The 18651-nt window shown below is 34.1% G+C and overlaps 1 protein-coding gene across 2 annotated transcripts in view; it reads right to left on the bottom strand.

Moving 5' to 3' along the window:
• Window positions 1–18651, bottom strand: part of USP47 (ubiquitin specific peptidase 47) — a 105933-nt gene that overhangs the window by 40472 nt on the left and 46810 nt on the right. For both annotated transcript variants that reach the window (XM_019456327.2, XM_019456328.2), the window contains 4 exons: window positions 15451–15547; window positions 13531–13676; window positions 12902–12981; window positions 10448–10597 (listed from right to left, as the gene is read on the bottom strand). In XM_019456327.2, coding sequence (XP_019311872.1) covers window positions 10448–10597; window positions 12902–12981; window positions 13531–13676; window positions 15451–15547 — 473 coding nt within the window. The remainder of the gene's footprint in view (window positions 1–10447; window positions 10598–12901; window positions 12982–13530; window positions 13677–15450; window positions 15548–18651) is intronic.

An 18651-nucleotide genomic window follows, 5' to 3' on the forward strand; every position in this document is an offset into this window, starting at 1 on the left:
AAACCCTAAAATTCTACCAAAAATGTATACAAATGGAATCATATCACATGTAACCTTTTGGGACTAGTTTTCACGCAGCATAAAAATTCCCTAGAGATTCATTCCAATTTTAGTATGTATCAATAGTTTGTTCCTTTTTGTTGCTGAGTAGTATTCTATGGTTTGTATGTACCAGTTTGTTAAACCATTCACTAGATGAAGGACTTCTGGGCGAATTCCATTTTGTGGATATTAAAATAAAGATGCTATGGGCATTTGTACACAGGTTTTTATGTGAACATAAACTTACACAAATTTTCATTCTATAAGTTACCAAGAGTATAATTGCTGGGGTTTATGGTAATTGTATGTTTAGTTTTATAAAAAAACTCCCTTTAACATTTCATATTTCCATCAAGAATGTATGAGTGATCCATTTTCATCACATTATGACCAGCTTTCTGTGCTGTCATTATTTTTTATTTTAGCCATTCTGCAGGTAAAGGATTATCGTCACTGTGGCTTGAATTTGCAGTTCCCTTAGTGACAGTGGACTTTTCCTGTATTTGACATCTGTATATCCTGTTTGATGAAATGTTGTTTATGTCTTTTGCCAACTGTCTAAATGGATTTTTTTTTTTTTACTATTGAGGTTACTACTTTTACTATTTTGAGGTTTCTTTACATATTCTAGATATTAGTCCCTTGTCAGATATGTGGTTTGCAGAGAAGTTCTCCCAGTCTGTAGCTCTTCCTTTTATCCTCTTCATTCACATGGGCTTTCAAAGAGTAAATGTTTAATTTTGATGAGATCCAACTTTTCAATTTCTCCCTTTGTGGACCGTACTTTTGGTATCAAATCGAAGAACTCGTTGTTTAACTCTAGAACTGGAAGATATTTTTCCTATATTTTTTAAATAAAATTCATACTTTATATTTTAAATTTAAATCTATGATCCATTTTGAGCAAATTTTGTACAAGGTATATATAAAGTTTAAGTAGAGGTCCATTTTTGTGCATAGGGATATGCAATTGTTTCATCATCATTTGTTGAAAGACCATCCTTCCTCCACTGAATCACTTTTGTGTCTTTCTTAAAAATCAGTTTGGACATATTTGTGCAAATATACATCTGGGTTTTCTATCTTGTTCCACTGATCTATTTGTCTATCCTTCCGCCAATACCAGTCTTGATTACTGTAGCTCTATAATAAGTTTTATCAGGTAGAATGATTTCTCCCCTCTATTCTTCTTTTCCCCAAATTCTCTTACCACGTGTAGCTTATTTCTTTGCCTTCTACATAAATTTTAGAATAAGCTTGTCTAGATCATCAAAAAAATCTTGCCAGATTTTGAGAAGATAGGCTAATTAAACTATAATCTTGGGGAAAACTGACATTTTTACTATGCTGAATCTTCTAATTGGTGAGAACAGTATGTCTTTCCATTTATTTAAATATTCTTTTCAGAGTTAATACTTTCTTATACATAGGTCCTGTACATATTTTGTTGGATTTACATGTAAGGTATTCTTTTTCCACATTTGTAAATGGTATTGTACTTTAAATTCCACTTTGCACATGTTACTTGCTAGTTATATTGAAATACAACTGATTTTTGTATGTTTATCTCATACCCTGCTATCTTGCTAAGCTCACTTACTAGTTCTACAGGGTTTTTTTTGGGGGGGGGGGTTTTGTTTGTTTGTTTTTTCTTTTTTTAGATGCCTGAGGACTGTTCTACATTAAAAAAAAATCATGTTACCTAAATGGGGAAGGGGTAATTTTATTTCTTCCTTTAATTGGAATGCATTTTATTTCCTCTTCTTGCCTTATTGTGCTGGCTAGGACTCCCAGGACTATAATGAGTAGGAGTGGTGAGAGCAGACAGACATCTTTGCTTAGAAACAACCTTCACATTCTAGGGGCACCTGGGTGGTTCAGTTGGTTAAGCATCCGACTCTTGGTTTTGGCTCAGATCATGATCTCAAAGTTTCATGAGTTTGAGCCCCGCATCGCGCTCTGCCCTGGCAGCATGGAGACTGCTTGGGGTTCTATCTCCCTTTCTCTATTCCTCCCCCACTTGCACTGTCTCTTTCTCTTTAAATAAATAAATGAACTTTAAAAAAAAATGGTGGGGCACCTGGATGGCTCACTCAGTTAAGCATCCAACTCGGTTTCAGCTCAGATTATGATCTCACAGTTCAAGACTTCGAGCCCTGCATTGGGCTCTGTGCTAACAGTGCCTGGAGCCTGCTTAGGATTCTCTGTCTCCCTCTTTCTCTGCCTCTCCCCCACTCGCCCTCTCTCTCAAAAATATTATTATATTATAAAGTACTATGTTAGCTGTAGGTTTTTTAAATATGTTTTTTACTAATTTGAGAAAATTACCCCATTCCCAGTTTTCTGAGTTTTTTTTTTTTTTTTTTTTTTAATCATGAGTAAATACTGAATTTTGTCAATGCTTTTTCTGAGTCAATTGATGCGATGGTGTGAATTTTCTTCTTTTGACTATCAATACGGTAGATAACTCTGATTGTTAAATACTGACCAGTTCTGAATCCCTGAAATGAACTCGACTTGGTCATGGCATATAATCCTTTACATATTGCTTAATTCTATCTGCTAATATTTTGGTAAGGATTTTCTTTTCTTTAGGCTTGGTCAGTTTTAACTGTCTTTGGTTTAGTATCAAGATAAAAGTAACTTCACAAAACAAATTGGGAAGGGTCCCCTTCGTTTCTAGTTTTTAGAAGAAGACTGTGTACTTGGTGCTCACTGTTCTAAAATGTTTGACACAAGGCTCCAGTGAAACCATCCCAACTTGGGAGACTCAATTTTTGAGAAATTTTTAATTATGAATTTAATACCTTAACAGTTATGGGGCTATTCACATTATCTAATTCATACTGGAAGAATTATTGTGCTTTTGAAGAATTGATTCATATAAATTATCCAATTTATGTGTACAGAGTTATTTGTTGTACTCCCTTATTATCCTCTTGATATCTGCATGATCGGTAGTGATATTCATTCCATTCCTAATACTGTAAATTTTTGCCTCCCCCCCTTACTACAGGTGTGTCAACTGTATTGATCTTTCCAAAGAACTAGCTCTGCGTTTCACTGATTTGTTTTTGTTTTCAATGTCACTGATTCTGCTCTTTTCTTTATTATGCCCTTCCTTCTGCTCACTTTGGGTTCCTTTTGCTCTTCTTTTTCAGGTTAGCTGGAAGTTTATTGATTTGAAACGTCTCCCCTTTTTTACGAATATAACCATTTTAATAAAGGTGAGCATTTAATGCTGTAAGTTTCCCTCTCAGTACTGCTTCAGCTGTGTCTCAAAATTTGATATATTTTCATTTTCATTCATTTCAAAGTTTTTGTGGTTGTTTTTATTAATTTCCCTTAAGGCCTCTTCTTTGACTCATATTATTTAAATGTTTTGTGTATTTTTATTTTTTGTTAGTATTTTTTATTTTTTTTCAGCTTATTTATTTAGAAAGAGCAAGGGAGAGCGAGAGTGTGCATGCACGGGAGGCACAGAGAGAGGGGGAGGGAGAGAATCCCAAGCAGGCTCCATGCTATTAGCACAAGCTTGACATGGAACCATGAAATCATGACCTGAGCCAAAATCAAGAGTTGACGCTTACAACTGAGGCACCCAGGCGCTCCACATTGTGTATTTTTCAAACGTCTGGTGGCTTACCAGTTATCTTTTTGTTATTGATTTCCAACTTGATTCCGCCATTCTTGAAAAACACACAATGATTTTAATTCTTTTTTTTTCTTTTTTTTAGCTTTTAAAAAAGATGTTTATTATTAACAGAGGGGGCGGGGGAGAATATGAATGTGAAGCAGGCTCCAGGCTCTGAGCTGTCAGCACAGAGCCTGATGCGGGGTTTGTCAATGGTGTTGTTGAGCTCTTTATTTGCTAATTTTCTGTCTAGAGGTTCTACCTATTATTGACAGAGGGGCATTAAAGTCTCGAACTAGAACTGTAGACTTGCCAATTTCTCCTTTCATTTTGGACAATACTCTCATATATTTTTCAGCTCTGTTATTTGGTAAACACACATTTAGGATTGTGGTCTTCTTGATGAACTAACCCTTTTATCACTATATAATAATACCCCTATTTCTAGTAATTTTCTTTGCTCTCAAGTCTGCTTTATCTGATATTAATATAGCTATTTCTCTCAATATTTATATAACATTTTTCCATATTTTTACATTTCAGCCTGTCTATACTAATAGATTTGAAGGGAGTTTTTTGTAGCAAGCATACAATTGGGTCATGTTTTTAAATCTGGTATGTGAATCTCTACCCTTTAACTGGTATATAAATGGTCTAACTAAGCCTGCTATTTTAGTTTTGTTTTGTTTCTCCTGCTTTACTGTGAATTACTTGTATGTGTTTTTTTTAATTCTATTTTGATTCATCTAGTTTTTTGGAGTGTTTCAGTGGTTGCTCTAGGTGTATTATATACACATAACTTATTCTACTGGTGTCATCATTTTATCAGTGCAAGTAAAGTACAGAAACCTTTACATCTTTTTACCCTCTCCCATTTATTATATAACTGTTTTAAAGATTTCTTCTACATACATTTAGAACCACATCAAATAATTTATAGTTTTGGCTCAACCATTGAACACAATTTAGGAAACGCAGGAGAAGTGAAGTCTATTGTATTTACCCAGATTTTTAGCTTACCATGTTCTTTCTTAATTCCTAACATTCCTAGACGCCTTCCTTTTATTATTTCCTTTCTGTTTAGAGCATTTTCTTTAGCCATTTTTTAAGGTAGGTCTACTGGTGGCAAATTCCCTTAGTGTTCCCTCATCCATGATCTTGATTTCCCCTTCATTCCTGAAGAATATTTTCAGTGGTTGTAAGATTCTAGTTGACAGTGCTTTTCTTTCAACACTTGAAAACATGTGCCACTTTCTTCTGGTCTCCATAACTTTTGATGACAAATTTGCTTATGAGAAATCAGGGTGCTTGTACCCTGTAAGAAAAGGTAACTTTCTCATTTGCTGCTTTCAAGGTATTTGTCTTTAGTTTCCAGAAGTCTGACTATAATTGGACTTGATGTAGAGTGATTCTGATTTATCCTGTTGGGAGTTTGCTTAGCTCTTCAGATCTATAGCTTTATGCCTTTTGCCAAATTTGGGAAATTTTCAGCCATTATTTCTTCAAGTATTTTTCCAGCCCTATCTTCCTTTTCCTCTCCTTCCAGGACTCCAATGACACAAATCTTAGATCTTTTATTATAGTCCCATAGGTCCTGAGGACCTTTTTAAAAATGTTCTCCAGTCTTTTCTCTCTGCTGTTTAGACTGGGCAATTTCTGTTGTTCTATCTTCAAGTTCACTGAATCTTTCTGCTGTCTCTTCCATTCTGCTGTTGAGCCTATTCATCAAGTTTTTCACTTTGGTATTACATTTTTTCAGTTCTAAATTCCCCTTTCACTTTTCTTTATATCTGTGATTTCTTCCCTGAGATTTCCTATTTTCCTCATTTGTTTCAAAAAGTTTGGGATCTCCCACTGAAGTATTTCTATAACTATTTAAAAATATTTGTCATATAATTCTAACATCTGTCATTTTGGTGTTTTTATCTATTGATTGTCTCTACTTTCATTCAAAGTAAGATTCTTCTGGTTCTTGTATATAGAGTGATTTTTTTTTTTAAATGAAACCCAAACATTTTGGGTTTTATGAGATTCTAGACCCTATTTGAATTTTCTGGTTTACTGGCTTCCTTTGACACTGCTCCAGTGAAAGAAAAGGTTCCTGCTTCATTACTGCCAGGTGGGAGAAGTCCAAGTTTCCCACATGGCCTCTGCTGACCTCTGGGGTGGGAAGGGGCTCTTCATTACTGCTGGGCAAGGGTTGGGATTCTGACTGCTCAGTAGGCCTCTGCTGATAACACCTTGGCTGTGAGGGGAAGGCATGTCTCATTACAGCTCCCCTGACAGCCTCCACTGACACCATTGGTGGGAAGGGGCTACTCTCCTTACTGTTCAAAGATGGCAAAAATCCTGACTCTTCACTAGGTCTCTTCTGACATCACTCCAGTAGGGACAGAAAGAAGCACCTCTTTACTACGAGGTAGGAGTGAAGGCTAGGCTCCCCATGTGTCTCTAATGACAGTGAACCAGGGGAACAGGAGAACAGTAGTGGGAAGGTTTGTTACTGCCCAGCAGGGACAAAACTCCTGCCTACCTACTCAGCCTTCTCTGAAAACTACACAGGCAGGGGGCTAGAAAGCCTAGTTACAACTTCATGAGAACAGAAGTCTGGGCTCCCTACTTAGCCTCGGCTGGCATGAGTTAAGATGGGGGCCACAGTCTTTCTGTGGTGTTTGGCTAGAGCAGAATGGTTATTGCCTAAAAGTTTTCTGCCTTGCTAAGCTGTCCCTTTCCTGGTCTTTTGGCTGGAGACAGCAGGCTTTTCAATCTGTGCCTGTTCATTTCCAGGTTGCCAGCTTCTTCAGTTCCAAGTTTGGACTATATTAGGCGAAAAGAAAACCCAGGGAACTCACCCCATGTCATTCCTTGAGTCCTGAGGTCCCTAGTCTTTATGCCTTTTCTCCACCTTTCAGAGTCTTCTTATGTTTTATTTTATATATAATGTTCAAGACTTTCAGTTGTTTTAGCAGGAGGAATAGGGCAATGTACATCTACTCCATCTTCCTGAAAGCAGAAGTCCCCACTTTTTAAACTGGTTCCCACTATGTCCAACCACACAAATTCCTAGAAAAATGAGGGTAGAGTCTGTGGAAGAGATTTTTCTTTATGTGATGCTTACATATTTGGACAAATATGGACCACTCCACCATCCAAATGAGTTATGTGGCTAAGCCAGATATTTAAGAACGTCCAAATCATCTGTTAATTCAGGGTAGAACCTATGGTATAAATTTGTGCACACTAAACACTTGAAATGCTTATGATTCCATAAGTACTTATGAATTAAATAATGTTGCATTAAAAACTTTAAAACAATCATTAAACTATGTTTACTTATGGAACAGAAGTCTTTCACACAATCTGATCTTTCCAAAGACACTTATAAACCCAATTTCAGACTTCTGAATACATTTTGTGATAATAAAGATATTTAAATGTACTTACCTAATAATAGAATAAAAGTATATAAATAGAAAACGGGTCTAAAACAATGCCTACACAGAGTAGGCAACTCAATAAATATGTTACATGACAAAAGATATACATAAAAATACAGTGTCGAAAATTTACCATTAAATAGACAAGCTTCTCCCTAGTTAATGTCAAACCTATGAGGCTATACCATTTTTGCTTAATTTGTGAAATATGCTGCCAGTAAAAATTAATACTTCCAATTTTTATCTATTATTAGCATGTATTTAGGACTATCTCATTATAATAATATATTCTCAAATGTGCTTAGCAATAAGCAGATGCAAGTTTCTTTGATTATGAAATTTAGAGAGATTTGTTTAGACTGCTCTAATCAACGAAAAGAAAAGGTTCTAGTTATCTCACAAATCATTAAAAAAATTTTTTAAAGGGTAAAAAAAGGAATTTTTGTTAAAATGGTAACCAAATGTCCCACAGTAAAAGAAAATTACAGTTAAGTAAATTTCTCTACAACAGGAAACCTCAGGGAATTTAAAATAAAATATGTACTGTTAACTTCTCAAAGAGGATTACAGTTATACCATTTCCCAAATTTAATCAAAGAGGCCTCCTAAACTTCTATTAAATCCTGTTGGAGATGGAGTGTTAAAAAGAACTCAATCTGAGAGATAAGAGAATGGCAAAAGAACCATGAAACACTGATTCCCACTTGGCCAGGCAAAATGAAGACCAGCAATTTAATAAATACCACAGCTATAATGACTAAAATGTAATTCAATAAAGAAAATATCATTAAAAGCTATTTTAAAAACCACAGGCGATTCTTAGCACTCATTTAAAAAGTAGTCTGCTATCAATCATGCTGAAAGATGACCATAAAAATTTATTATAAATGTCATAATGATAAATTAGCTAAGTGCTAATTCCATTCCTATTTTAATCCGAAATATTACTCTCAAGTTAAATTTGTTTGAACACAGAGATAAAACAACTCTAGAAACTGGATGTTTCAGATGAAGGTTTAAAAAAAAAAACTTTAATTTTTAATAGAACCTCACACTTAATTGTCTGAGATTAAGCATCGGGTGTTAACCTCACGATATACACGTGTCTATTATATCGTGGCTCATTGAAAAGAATATACAGTAAACAGAACACAGAATTATCAATGTACGTGTAAGTATATACATGTGTTTATGTGTGTGCATATATCCAAGAAAGAGTCCGTTAATAAACATAAGAAAATAAATTTTAAGAGTTCAAGTCAAATTAAGCCAAATATTAAACAGTCTGAACGAAATTTAACTAGATTTTTTACAATCCACATTTATACCTAATTATTTTTGAAAACACATAGAATTAACAAAATACACAATGGCAAGCAGTGATATAAAACTAATTTTAGATGGCTGTGTGATGCTTTCTGTGGCTTCAAAAGTGTAGGTTATAGGTTTTGAATTCAGAAAATAATGGGAATTTACTTACCTCTAACTAAAGTTCTCTGAAGGTAGTATCCTCCTTAGAACCCCTATCTTGGGTAGTTCACCTGCTATAATTTCCCTAAAGAGATTCCAGCAAAATCTAGCAAGTTTTAAGTTCCCTTCTGCAAGCCCTATTAGTGCATGCATGTGTGTTATATAAACTTGCTCACATAATTGCTTCATAGCTATAACTTCCAATTCCCACTGAATCAACACCACCACTATCCATGTATCAGTGGAGGATACTACCTTTGGAGAATGTCATTTAGAAATGTGTCTTTTTTCACTTCTCCAGAAGTATCCTCCAAATCACTCCATTGCTATCTCTATCACATACTTAAGAGAGTGGTGGTAAATCAGCAGGTGAAAAAATAATGACAAAAAGATTTAGCTAAGCAATTATACTTGCTGAATACTCAAATATATGCCAATATAACAAAACAAACAGCACCAGCTTCCTCAACATTCAATTAATATGTAAAAAAACTAAACTGAACATTTATGTGAAAAATCTTTCATAAAAAATACTTTCATAACCAAAGCAATGCAGAAAAAATTGTCTTTATCACCTGAGACTACCAAATATTTTCCTAGTATATTCTGCTAAAGTGCCAATATTAAAAACGATTAGGAAATAAGTATTAAAAGATAAGAATTTTTCAATATGACACTTCGACCTTAAACTAAAAAATAAAAATCAAAAATCAAAACAAAACAAAAATGAAAAACAAAACTAGCCACTTACACCAAGGCCAATCTTCTATACCTAGAATGGCAATTTACAAAGAGTAGTATTAACAAAATTTCTCAAATCTATTCAGGAAAGGGTCTGAAACACAGTGCAGGAAAGAAGACTTAATCTTACACTATTCAGAAAAGGTCTTCTACTTTGGATTTCCATGGACTGATTCCATAACTTCTTATAATTTCTTGATAGCCATATGAAAGTAGGAGAAAAAAGCAAAGGGAAATAATTGTCCTAGAGGCTAGAGGAACAAATCATACTAGACGCACTATTTTAGAGGATAAAAGTATGGAGTAGCTTTAAAAACACTGATTTTTAGCTACAAACCACCATCAGCTTGATAACAACATAAGTAAGGCCCAAAACAAGAGGACTCTGAAAGTCTCCCCTGGCTCCTAATAGATTCAGAGTAAATGTTTCTGGACATTCTAATTTTAAAAATCAACTTAAACTCCTTTCCATGGCTCTCCTTTTGTGTAAGTAAATACAATAAAATACAATAATAAAATTATCAAAAAGCAATTAAGATATAGATAAGAATGAGAAAATCTTAGATAAGCTCCAAAGTGGATTCTCAGTATATAAATAATTAAGCTAATTTTAATCAATCAATTTACATCTGATTCTTCAAATTACTGTGCTTCTACAATGCATGATTTTAAATTAAAGAATAGGGATGTTTCCTTTAAAAAATGTGGCCTCTGTCTATCATAAAAACCAGAGGTTATTTTCCCAATTTTAAAAAATGTATGGAAATAGGCACACAAAACAAAAAGTACTTTGATACAAAAAAATGGTAACGAAACAGCATTTATAAAATAGACTATTTATAGGGGAAAAGGATAAAGTGAGATAATCTACTCATCTATCAGAAAGAATAAAATACTAAACCATGAGGCCATACATTTGCATTCACTTTCCTTTTTATACATGCACTATTAGGACTCACTGAAGGGTCAAAAATCTTCTAGATCTTGCTAGTTTAAGAGCAGGAATTACTAACAACCCAAGAAGGTGTATCTAGGATGATACTTACCTCACAATAGATTATACCACTGTGCTATTATGTATTCTGTGTATGGATACACAAGCAGTCAGCTGAAAGGTACACACCACACTAGCAAATGCTTGACTGGACCCATAAGGCCGGATGACCAATGGAATATCAAGATATGTGTCGATTCTCCAGCCCTCATAACCACATTCCAGACATCTCACGTAGTCCTTCAGCTTGCCTTGATATAGTTCATTTATAAGATCAGCCTAAAAATAAAAACATTAAAAAGTATTCCTTAAAATTCATTTTTAAAATACACAAAACACAATAATACCTGCTTTTAAAAATAAATTTCAAAGGATATTCATTCTTTATTGCTGAAGTTGTGGAAAGCTTTAAGATTTATCTAAAAGTCTAGGGGCGCCTGGGTGGCTCAGTCGGTTAAGAAGTCCGACTTCAGCTCAGGTCATGATCTCGCAGTCTGTGAGTTCAAGCCCTGAGTCGGGCTCTGTGCTGACAGCTCAGAGCCTGGAGCCTGCTTCGGATTCTGTGTCTCCCTCTCGCTGCGCCTCCCCCATTCTCTCTCTCTTAAAAATAAATAAACATTAAAGAAATTTTTAAAAAATTTATCTACAAGTCTATAAAAAATGAAGTTTTGACACAAATCAACTAAAAATCAATAAAAATAGATTAACACTAATTTAAGAATCAATGTACAAAAATTAACTAGTTCAATTCTCTTATCACTAAAAACTCCACTACTAAAATATGCTTTGTTGAAATCAGTTACCAATTTATCATACTATTAAGCTTCATATTATCTTTTCATTAGGATGAGAATACATCTATCATTTTAGGCATGTTAATACTTACATAGCTAAATAACCAGCTATTTTTACGGCTTTATACCTGCATGCCACCACTCTCACAAGAATATATTCTGATTTCTAAACTCGTATCTTCCAGCTCAAGGTGCAAATAAAACTTTAACTTTCAATACTAAACATAAAACAATTTTGAGGGGAAACATACTGCAATTTTTTTAATGTATAGAAGTTAAAAAAAAAATCTTCAACTCCATCTCCGTCAAAATATCCTCATTTAAAAGAATGGATCTCTCACTAAATCCCCAAATTTAGCCAAATGGGGTTCTTCTGGCCCAAAAAAAGGCAGTTAGTTAACTCACTAAGTAAGGACCCTCCAGTGAATGTCTTGCTTCAAAATTCTTATACCAAAATTTGGGAACGCCGCAGGACTGCCTCAGCTGATCTTAATGGAATTGTTGACCCACAGAGAGACACAATAAGGGGAAGAATAACTTCAGACCTATGAAGAAGAAACTGCCCCTAACACCATTTACATAAAGTTACTAAAATACAATAGGACTATGTAGAGAAACTAGATCACTATGTAAACTTAAAATTTTTTCAGTATCTCTTAAGAATAGAAAAGAAAGTGTATTAGTCTACCTCTTCCATAAATTTATCTCTCTTCAAATATCTAGGACTTACATTAGCATTAAATTAGGACCCAACATCATTGCCTATACTAATACCATTTATATAATGAAGCCTTCTTCATTCATGTGCCCCAGTCATATTTGATTATGTTTTCTACATCAGGGAGGGCATTTCTAAATGGTTCAAACCAGTGTTTTTCAATCAGTTTTGGTAACAACCCATAGTAAGAGAATAATTTATATCACAATCCAGTATATCTAACTGTAACAAAATTTGCACAAAATAATATTTACCGTTACTTTAGTGATGTTCTCTTATATTTTTCTATACTATTCCATTTTTTTAACTGTTGATGTTTATTAACTAAAATGATTTCATAACACACGAAAGGATCACAACTTCCAGTTTGAAAAACTCTGGCCCAAACCATCATAATAATTCTAATCAGAGGGCAGACCCTCCAGGCTATCTTCCAGATTAGTATCCCTTTTTTAATCCCTGTCATCCCCAGTCATTAGAGCCAGTATAAACCCTCTTCCTTACTGAGTTTTGAGCCCCACCCACCCAGTTCAACCTAACTCTTCATGTCACAGTGATATATCTAATGCTCTCCCCACCTCTAACATGTTCTTTTTCCATTGGAAGAAAAATAGAGTCATAGATTAACAGGAATCCTAAATGTCAAAGCATAACTCTTTGGTCAAATGAAGGTAATAATCAATATACTTAATCTGCTATAGATATATAGTTTACTTAGTAAATATCTGAAAATACTGTTCAAAAATCATCCCCAACACACACACACACACACACACACACACACACACACACACACACACACGAATTACACAGTTTTTAGTTAAAAAGAGATCATCTAGATCACAAAACCCAACTTCCTTATTTTAAAGAGGAGGAAACTGAGGTCTAAGGTGGTTTAATGAGGATCTGTATGACTCAGTTAATGTCCAAGTGAGAACCTAGTACTTTCAATTCCCCATTCAGTACTTTAACAACTGGACTATTCCCAAAGTTTTAAAACATTTCAATAGAATAAAAGTCACTTATGAATGATTTATGATAAGACATTCCCCTCAACCCAAGATGAATTACCTGCTCTGTTTGTTTCCATTTCTGTTCCAAAGCATCAAACATGACTCTGCACAGTTCTTGTACGTCATGCTGCTGCCAAGCTATTTTAAGATAAAATTTAATTAAAAACAGCAACGCATTTAGCATAACAAAACATCAATTTGCTGTTTAAAAGCAAACTGTCAAGAACATGGAAAAGTCTACACAAAATAATTCTAAATTAAACAAAGAACACAAACTATACATTATAGTGATGAAAAAGTAATCACAAGGAAAAGAATCAAGAGATCTTAGTATTTTATAAGTAACACACGCTTTATGGTGCTATGATATTTGCTATTTTTGTTATGTTTTACTGTAGAGTTAAGAAATATATTAAGAAAAATCTAGGACAATAAACTTTAAAAGTTTTCATTTAAGTACATAAAAGTAAAATTTAACCAAACTTACTTTACAAGAAAATTTTAATTGTTCAAAAACTTACCCTGAGAACTTAAATTTTAAAAACAAGTTATTTCTAAGTCCCAGCAAAAAGCAATGAAAAGGTTTATGGTAAAGTTAATTAACTGTTAATACATATTATTTATAATACTGTCTCCCAGAATTCCTTTGAATACTAGAAACACTTATCATTACAAGAGAATTAGTACCCTCACTACTATCCCATCCAAAGCTCCTTGTAACGTCTGTGGTTTCAATTGCTCTCTTTTTGCTGGTTTGTAACAAAACAAAAAGCCTCTGAAGTTGATATGGGATACTTGTCACTGGATCTTCTTCAGATTCTTCAAATTCCCATCTATTGAAATAAAATATTTGAAAATTAGTTATAAAATATTTTTATATTCTTAAAACATCATTAATGTTAACATCATATAATGCAAGACCTTTGAATATTAACTGAAGCTATTATTATCCAACAAAATAGTAGCCTTTCTCTAATTCATAAATTCAGAAGAAATTTAGACTTGAACAAAAAAAAGGCCTAAGAAGGCAACACAAATGAAAGGCAAAGCTCATCTAAAAGTAACCACAGAACTTGAATCTGATCAAGACTCTTGTCCTTATTATTAATTCATACAGGGAACAGAACAATATTAAATGACACTATGGCGTTCAACTAGCAAAATCCAAACTGTGGAAAAGTACAGGAAAAATGACATCAGTTTTCAATATATATCTTTTCAAAAATTAACTGTAAGGAGAAAAAAATACGGAAGGGGATTAAAATAGATTAAGACTCATAACAGTTTTACTGTACGGCTCTTGTCTGGATCCCGATTTGAACAGATTGTTTAAAAAAAATTATGAGGCAATCAGGAAAACCTCTGCACTGACCCGAGAGATAATTTACAGATGATGTGATGGGGGTGTGCTTCCAAATAATCAGAATGGAGAGTTTTCCATAAAAAAGACTGGTCATGAGTTGATAAAATCCAAAGCTGGGTGATGGGTACAGAGGGATTCATTACAATGTTCATTTCCACACGTAGACTTAGATGATGAGCTTACATATGAATGTAAATATAGTGCTGTCTGAGCAACACAATCAATGTTAAAAGTTCTAAGAATACTTTAAATACATATCTGCAATAATTTCAAGGATACTGTATAAGAGTAGCACAAAAAAAGGAAAAATCAGTTAATTTGTACTTTGAAATGTCTTAAAAAATAAGTTATGTATACCTTAAAGAAAATATACAAAACAAGGGCATAGTAAATGTATTATTAGATACTCACAAAAATAACTGTCTGACTTTTAGAGTTTATTTAAATATGGAATTTCTTTCAGAGAGCATTTTAAAATACCTAGTGTATATACAGTCTTTTATAAACATACACACACAGACACACACAGTCACACACACACACACAGACACACACACACACACACACACACACACACACACACCCAACATTATATTTTAATTAGAAACAAAGTTTGTAAGTTTAAAAAGATATCTTTGTTTCTTAAACTGAGAAGTGAAAAGAAAGGAGAATATGGTTTACATATTCGGATTATCTCAAAAAGCAGACAACAATTCTTTATAAAGATGTTAAAGCTAGGGGAACCTGGGTGACTCAGTCTGTTAAGCGTCCAACTCTTGATTTCGACTCAGGACATGATCTCAACAGTTTGTGGGATTGAGCCCCAAGTCAGGCTCTACACTGACAGCTGCTTGGGATTCTTTCTCTCCTTCTCTCTCTGCCCCTCCCCTGCTTGGTCTCACTCTCTCTCAAAATCAATAAATAAATAAACTTAAAAAAAAATAAAGATGTTAAAGCTATAAGTGAGGGAAGCTTAAATAAAGTAAGCTTATCCCCAATGTAAATCTTATTAATTTTATCCTTTGCTAGTCTACATTTCTGGTTCTCTCTCTGCACAAATTTTTCATATGCCAGTCTCTCAAAAGATCTTTTTCTTAAATACTAATCAAGGTGTGTCTTTATGAAGTGAGAAATGCCCCAAACTTTACAAATAAGTGTAAGAAGGTAAATTAGATTTTATTAGTTAAAACCTATACTTTCATTCTTAAATCAATTTTATTTATAAAATCTTTTTGAATACTCACTTATATAATGCATTCCTAAATTCAGGAGTCATAAAAAGTGTCTGCAAAAGGCTGTTCAAGTAGCAAGTCATTGCTTGGTTTACTAATCCCACATATCCTTTAAAAAGAAAACACAAATACACATAAATCAGCATTTACATTAAAAATAACAAAAAGAAAGCTTAATAAGAATTGAATGCACAGTGAAAACTGAGAGACTACGGTTACTAAATTGGAAATTATTTTAATTTTTCAATAGCACCTAAGAAAGACTTTTTTTCTAAAATGTGCTCTATGTAAAATCCTTGCTTCGCAGAACAAGTGAGGATATCTTGTTTAATGTCCAGAGATATGCATGGGTATTATCTAGCATTTAATAAAATTTAAAGAGGAATACTTCAATATAGGTATGTTTAACTGACATAAAAATAACCTTTGTTCCCCAAATTTACTTTAATGATCACACACCCAAAATAGGAAAACTGAACTGAACCAGCTATCTCTTGCTATCAGGCCCTATAAACCAATTCATGCCAAGAATTAATAACATAGGAGATAAATTCATTATATAAAAACTTGGAGTGACTTCCTCTATTTTAACAAGTCCATGAAGTATGAGATTCTATACATCAGCACACTCTGCAAGAGTAACTATAAAGTAAAAAGAGAAGTCAAAAGTAGGGAAGAATAGAGAGAGGGAGGGAGGAAGGGAGGAGGGAAAAAAGGAGAAGCATATAGGAACTTAAAATTTAAGTGAATGATTAGAATTACTCAGCTTCATAAATCTGATTGGACATGGCTACCACTGTTGGAACATTTTTGGAATGTCTCTTTTGAAGTAGACTTCAGGCCCAGTTTATGAGATACACATACACAAAAAAAATCAGTCTCATCATTTTAGTTTGCCTCATTATGTGAGGAGAATGTGGTAAATACTTTGCTTAATAATTAAGCTTATTCACTCCCACTTAATACTAAATGACTTGGGTGTTTCAAAAAAACAAAAAACCTTCAATCTTTTCTCAGTAGATGCTGAAGGTGTTCACTGAAGCCTTTTAAAACACTTTTTCAGCTTCCCAATTATCAAAATGTCTTGAGAAATGGTAGGCTTTGTGGATAACTATATTGCCAAAAATGATGAAAGGACAAACAAATATTCATGCTAAGCCTTGGTCAATTGTGGAAAAGAGGAATAGACTCCACATTATCTGCATGGTTCTAAGAAGATATCGAGTAGCTACTCTGGACTACGGTTCAAGTTTTGATTTCTAATGCCTTTCATATTTAAAAATACTGTGTTTATGTATTCTATTCTACATTGTTATAGAATTATAAACTGCTTCAATTCCTAACCATCCCCCACCTGAGTTGTTCTCATAGCAGCCTGTCTTTAATCCGTATCAGAGGCTTCAGCTCACTGTCCAGTAATGACCTATTTGCTTGTATGTCTTCCCCATCAGACTGTGAAGGGAGGGATCAAATCTGATTTATCTCTTTATCCTACTACTTAACACAGAAGCAGGTGAACTTAAGGGGAAAGTGCATATGACTTAGAAATAACACAAGTCTATAGGATATGTGGCCTGATTATTCACAATGAAGCATATTTCATTCTCAGTTATTATAAACAGATTCTTCCCCGCAAACAACAGTGCTTTGACCATGAGACCAGGTTGTTCTACTTTTCCCGGCTGAGGCTGCCTGGAATTTCCCTTCTTTTCCATCTCCTTCCCCCAATCCCTCAACAGTGAAGATGACTACTACTACGGTCCTTTGTGTACCTATAGACCAATCATGTATCATTTATATGTGACCTTGTTTCCCTTCCCTGGGCTTAAAAAAGGGGTGGTAGGAGAAGAGGGTTTAAAGGAAGGAGTAACAGCACTTAATTATTGCCATCACTCTTTATTTTGTCATTAGCAATAAAAATCATATAGAAAAACCTATGGTCCTTTGTACCTGATTTAGCACCATATTTTGCAAAGAATGCAGTGTCTCACATAAAGGCACTATTTTCCAAAACTATGAAGATTTCAGTGATACTAATAAAAGTGCTACTGAATAACAGAAATCTTGTCATTAAGCATGTCTAAATCAACAAACTTAAATGACAACTGTTACCACGTGGGTCCTATATCTGAAATAGCTGTGAATCAATACTGTAAGTGTGAGCTAGTAAGGGAAAAGATGAAAACATGCCATTCTGTGAGGGGCACATGCAGAAAAAAATCCTGAACAGAACCGGCAGGTAACAAGGTAGGCATCAAATAGGCCAAATGAAGTAGGATGTAACAGGCCAACTCCTGGAGCTGATAAAATAATTCTTAAAGAAACCGGCCAAGGACAGTTATCATGGATTCAGATAATGGAAGCACCCTAGTTACAAAGTTTCTAATCATCTGCAAGTCCTCATTAGCCTTCAATCCACTCCTTGCCCCTTAATGTTCATACACACAATACCCCATCCCTGTCCACCCCTACCACCTCCTGTCAAAAACAGTGGCTGGCTACGGGAAAGTTGGTAGGCAGGGGAGACAGGAAAGAATACACCAAATCTCCAAACCTCTTGCATTATGGAGAAATGTGTTCCTAGAGTCCTGAGTCAAAATCATGACAGCATCTTCCAATAAAAACATTTGGTACGTGGTACCAAGATTTACAATAATTTAAGGAAAATGAAATTTCAGTAACAAAATTATTTTTGAACCACAACTCCTTTAGATGCTTATAGACTATTTTAATTCAGAAAGGCAGTACCCCTAGAACACTAGAGGGAAAATGTAAAGGTAGGGAAAAGGAAGGGAGTAGAGGTGTGTGAGAGACAATAATTGGAAATGAAGGCTACCATTACATGACAGTGTAGATTAAAGGCCTCTAAAATTTTTTATATTAAATTTCAACATAGTAATTCAATTTCTGAGAATTTACCCTAAGGGAATAATCAGAGATAAAAATAAAAACTTACGTACAAGAATGTTCATCATAACATCAGTAATAACTAGACAGCTTAAATATCTAAACTATACAATGGAATACTGTTTTTAAATGCTTATCATATAGTATTAAGGAAAAAATACATACAAATCAAAAAATGCTCGTAACCTGATACCCCCATTTGCAACAGAAATAAGCAAAATCACTATAAGTAGTTTCTGCTAGTAGTACTGTGATTTTCACTTTCTTCATTTTAAAGTATGACAATGAACATGTATTACACCTGCA

The sequence above is a fragment of the Panthera pardus genome, unplaced genomic scaffold (genome assembly GCF_024362965.1).
Source record: "Panthera pardus isolate Hobbes unplaced genomic scaffold, ASM2436296v1 HiC_scaffold_12, whole genome shotgun sequence".
NCBI lineage: Eukaryota > Metazoa > Chordata > Mammalia > Carnivora > Felidae > Panthera > Panthera pardus.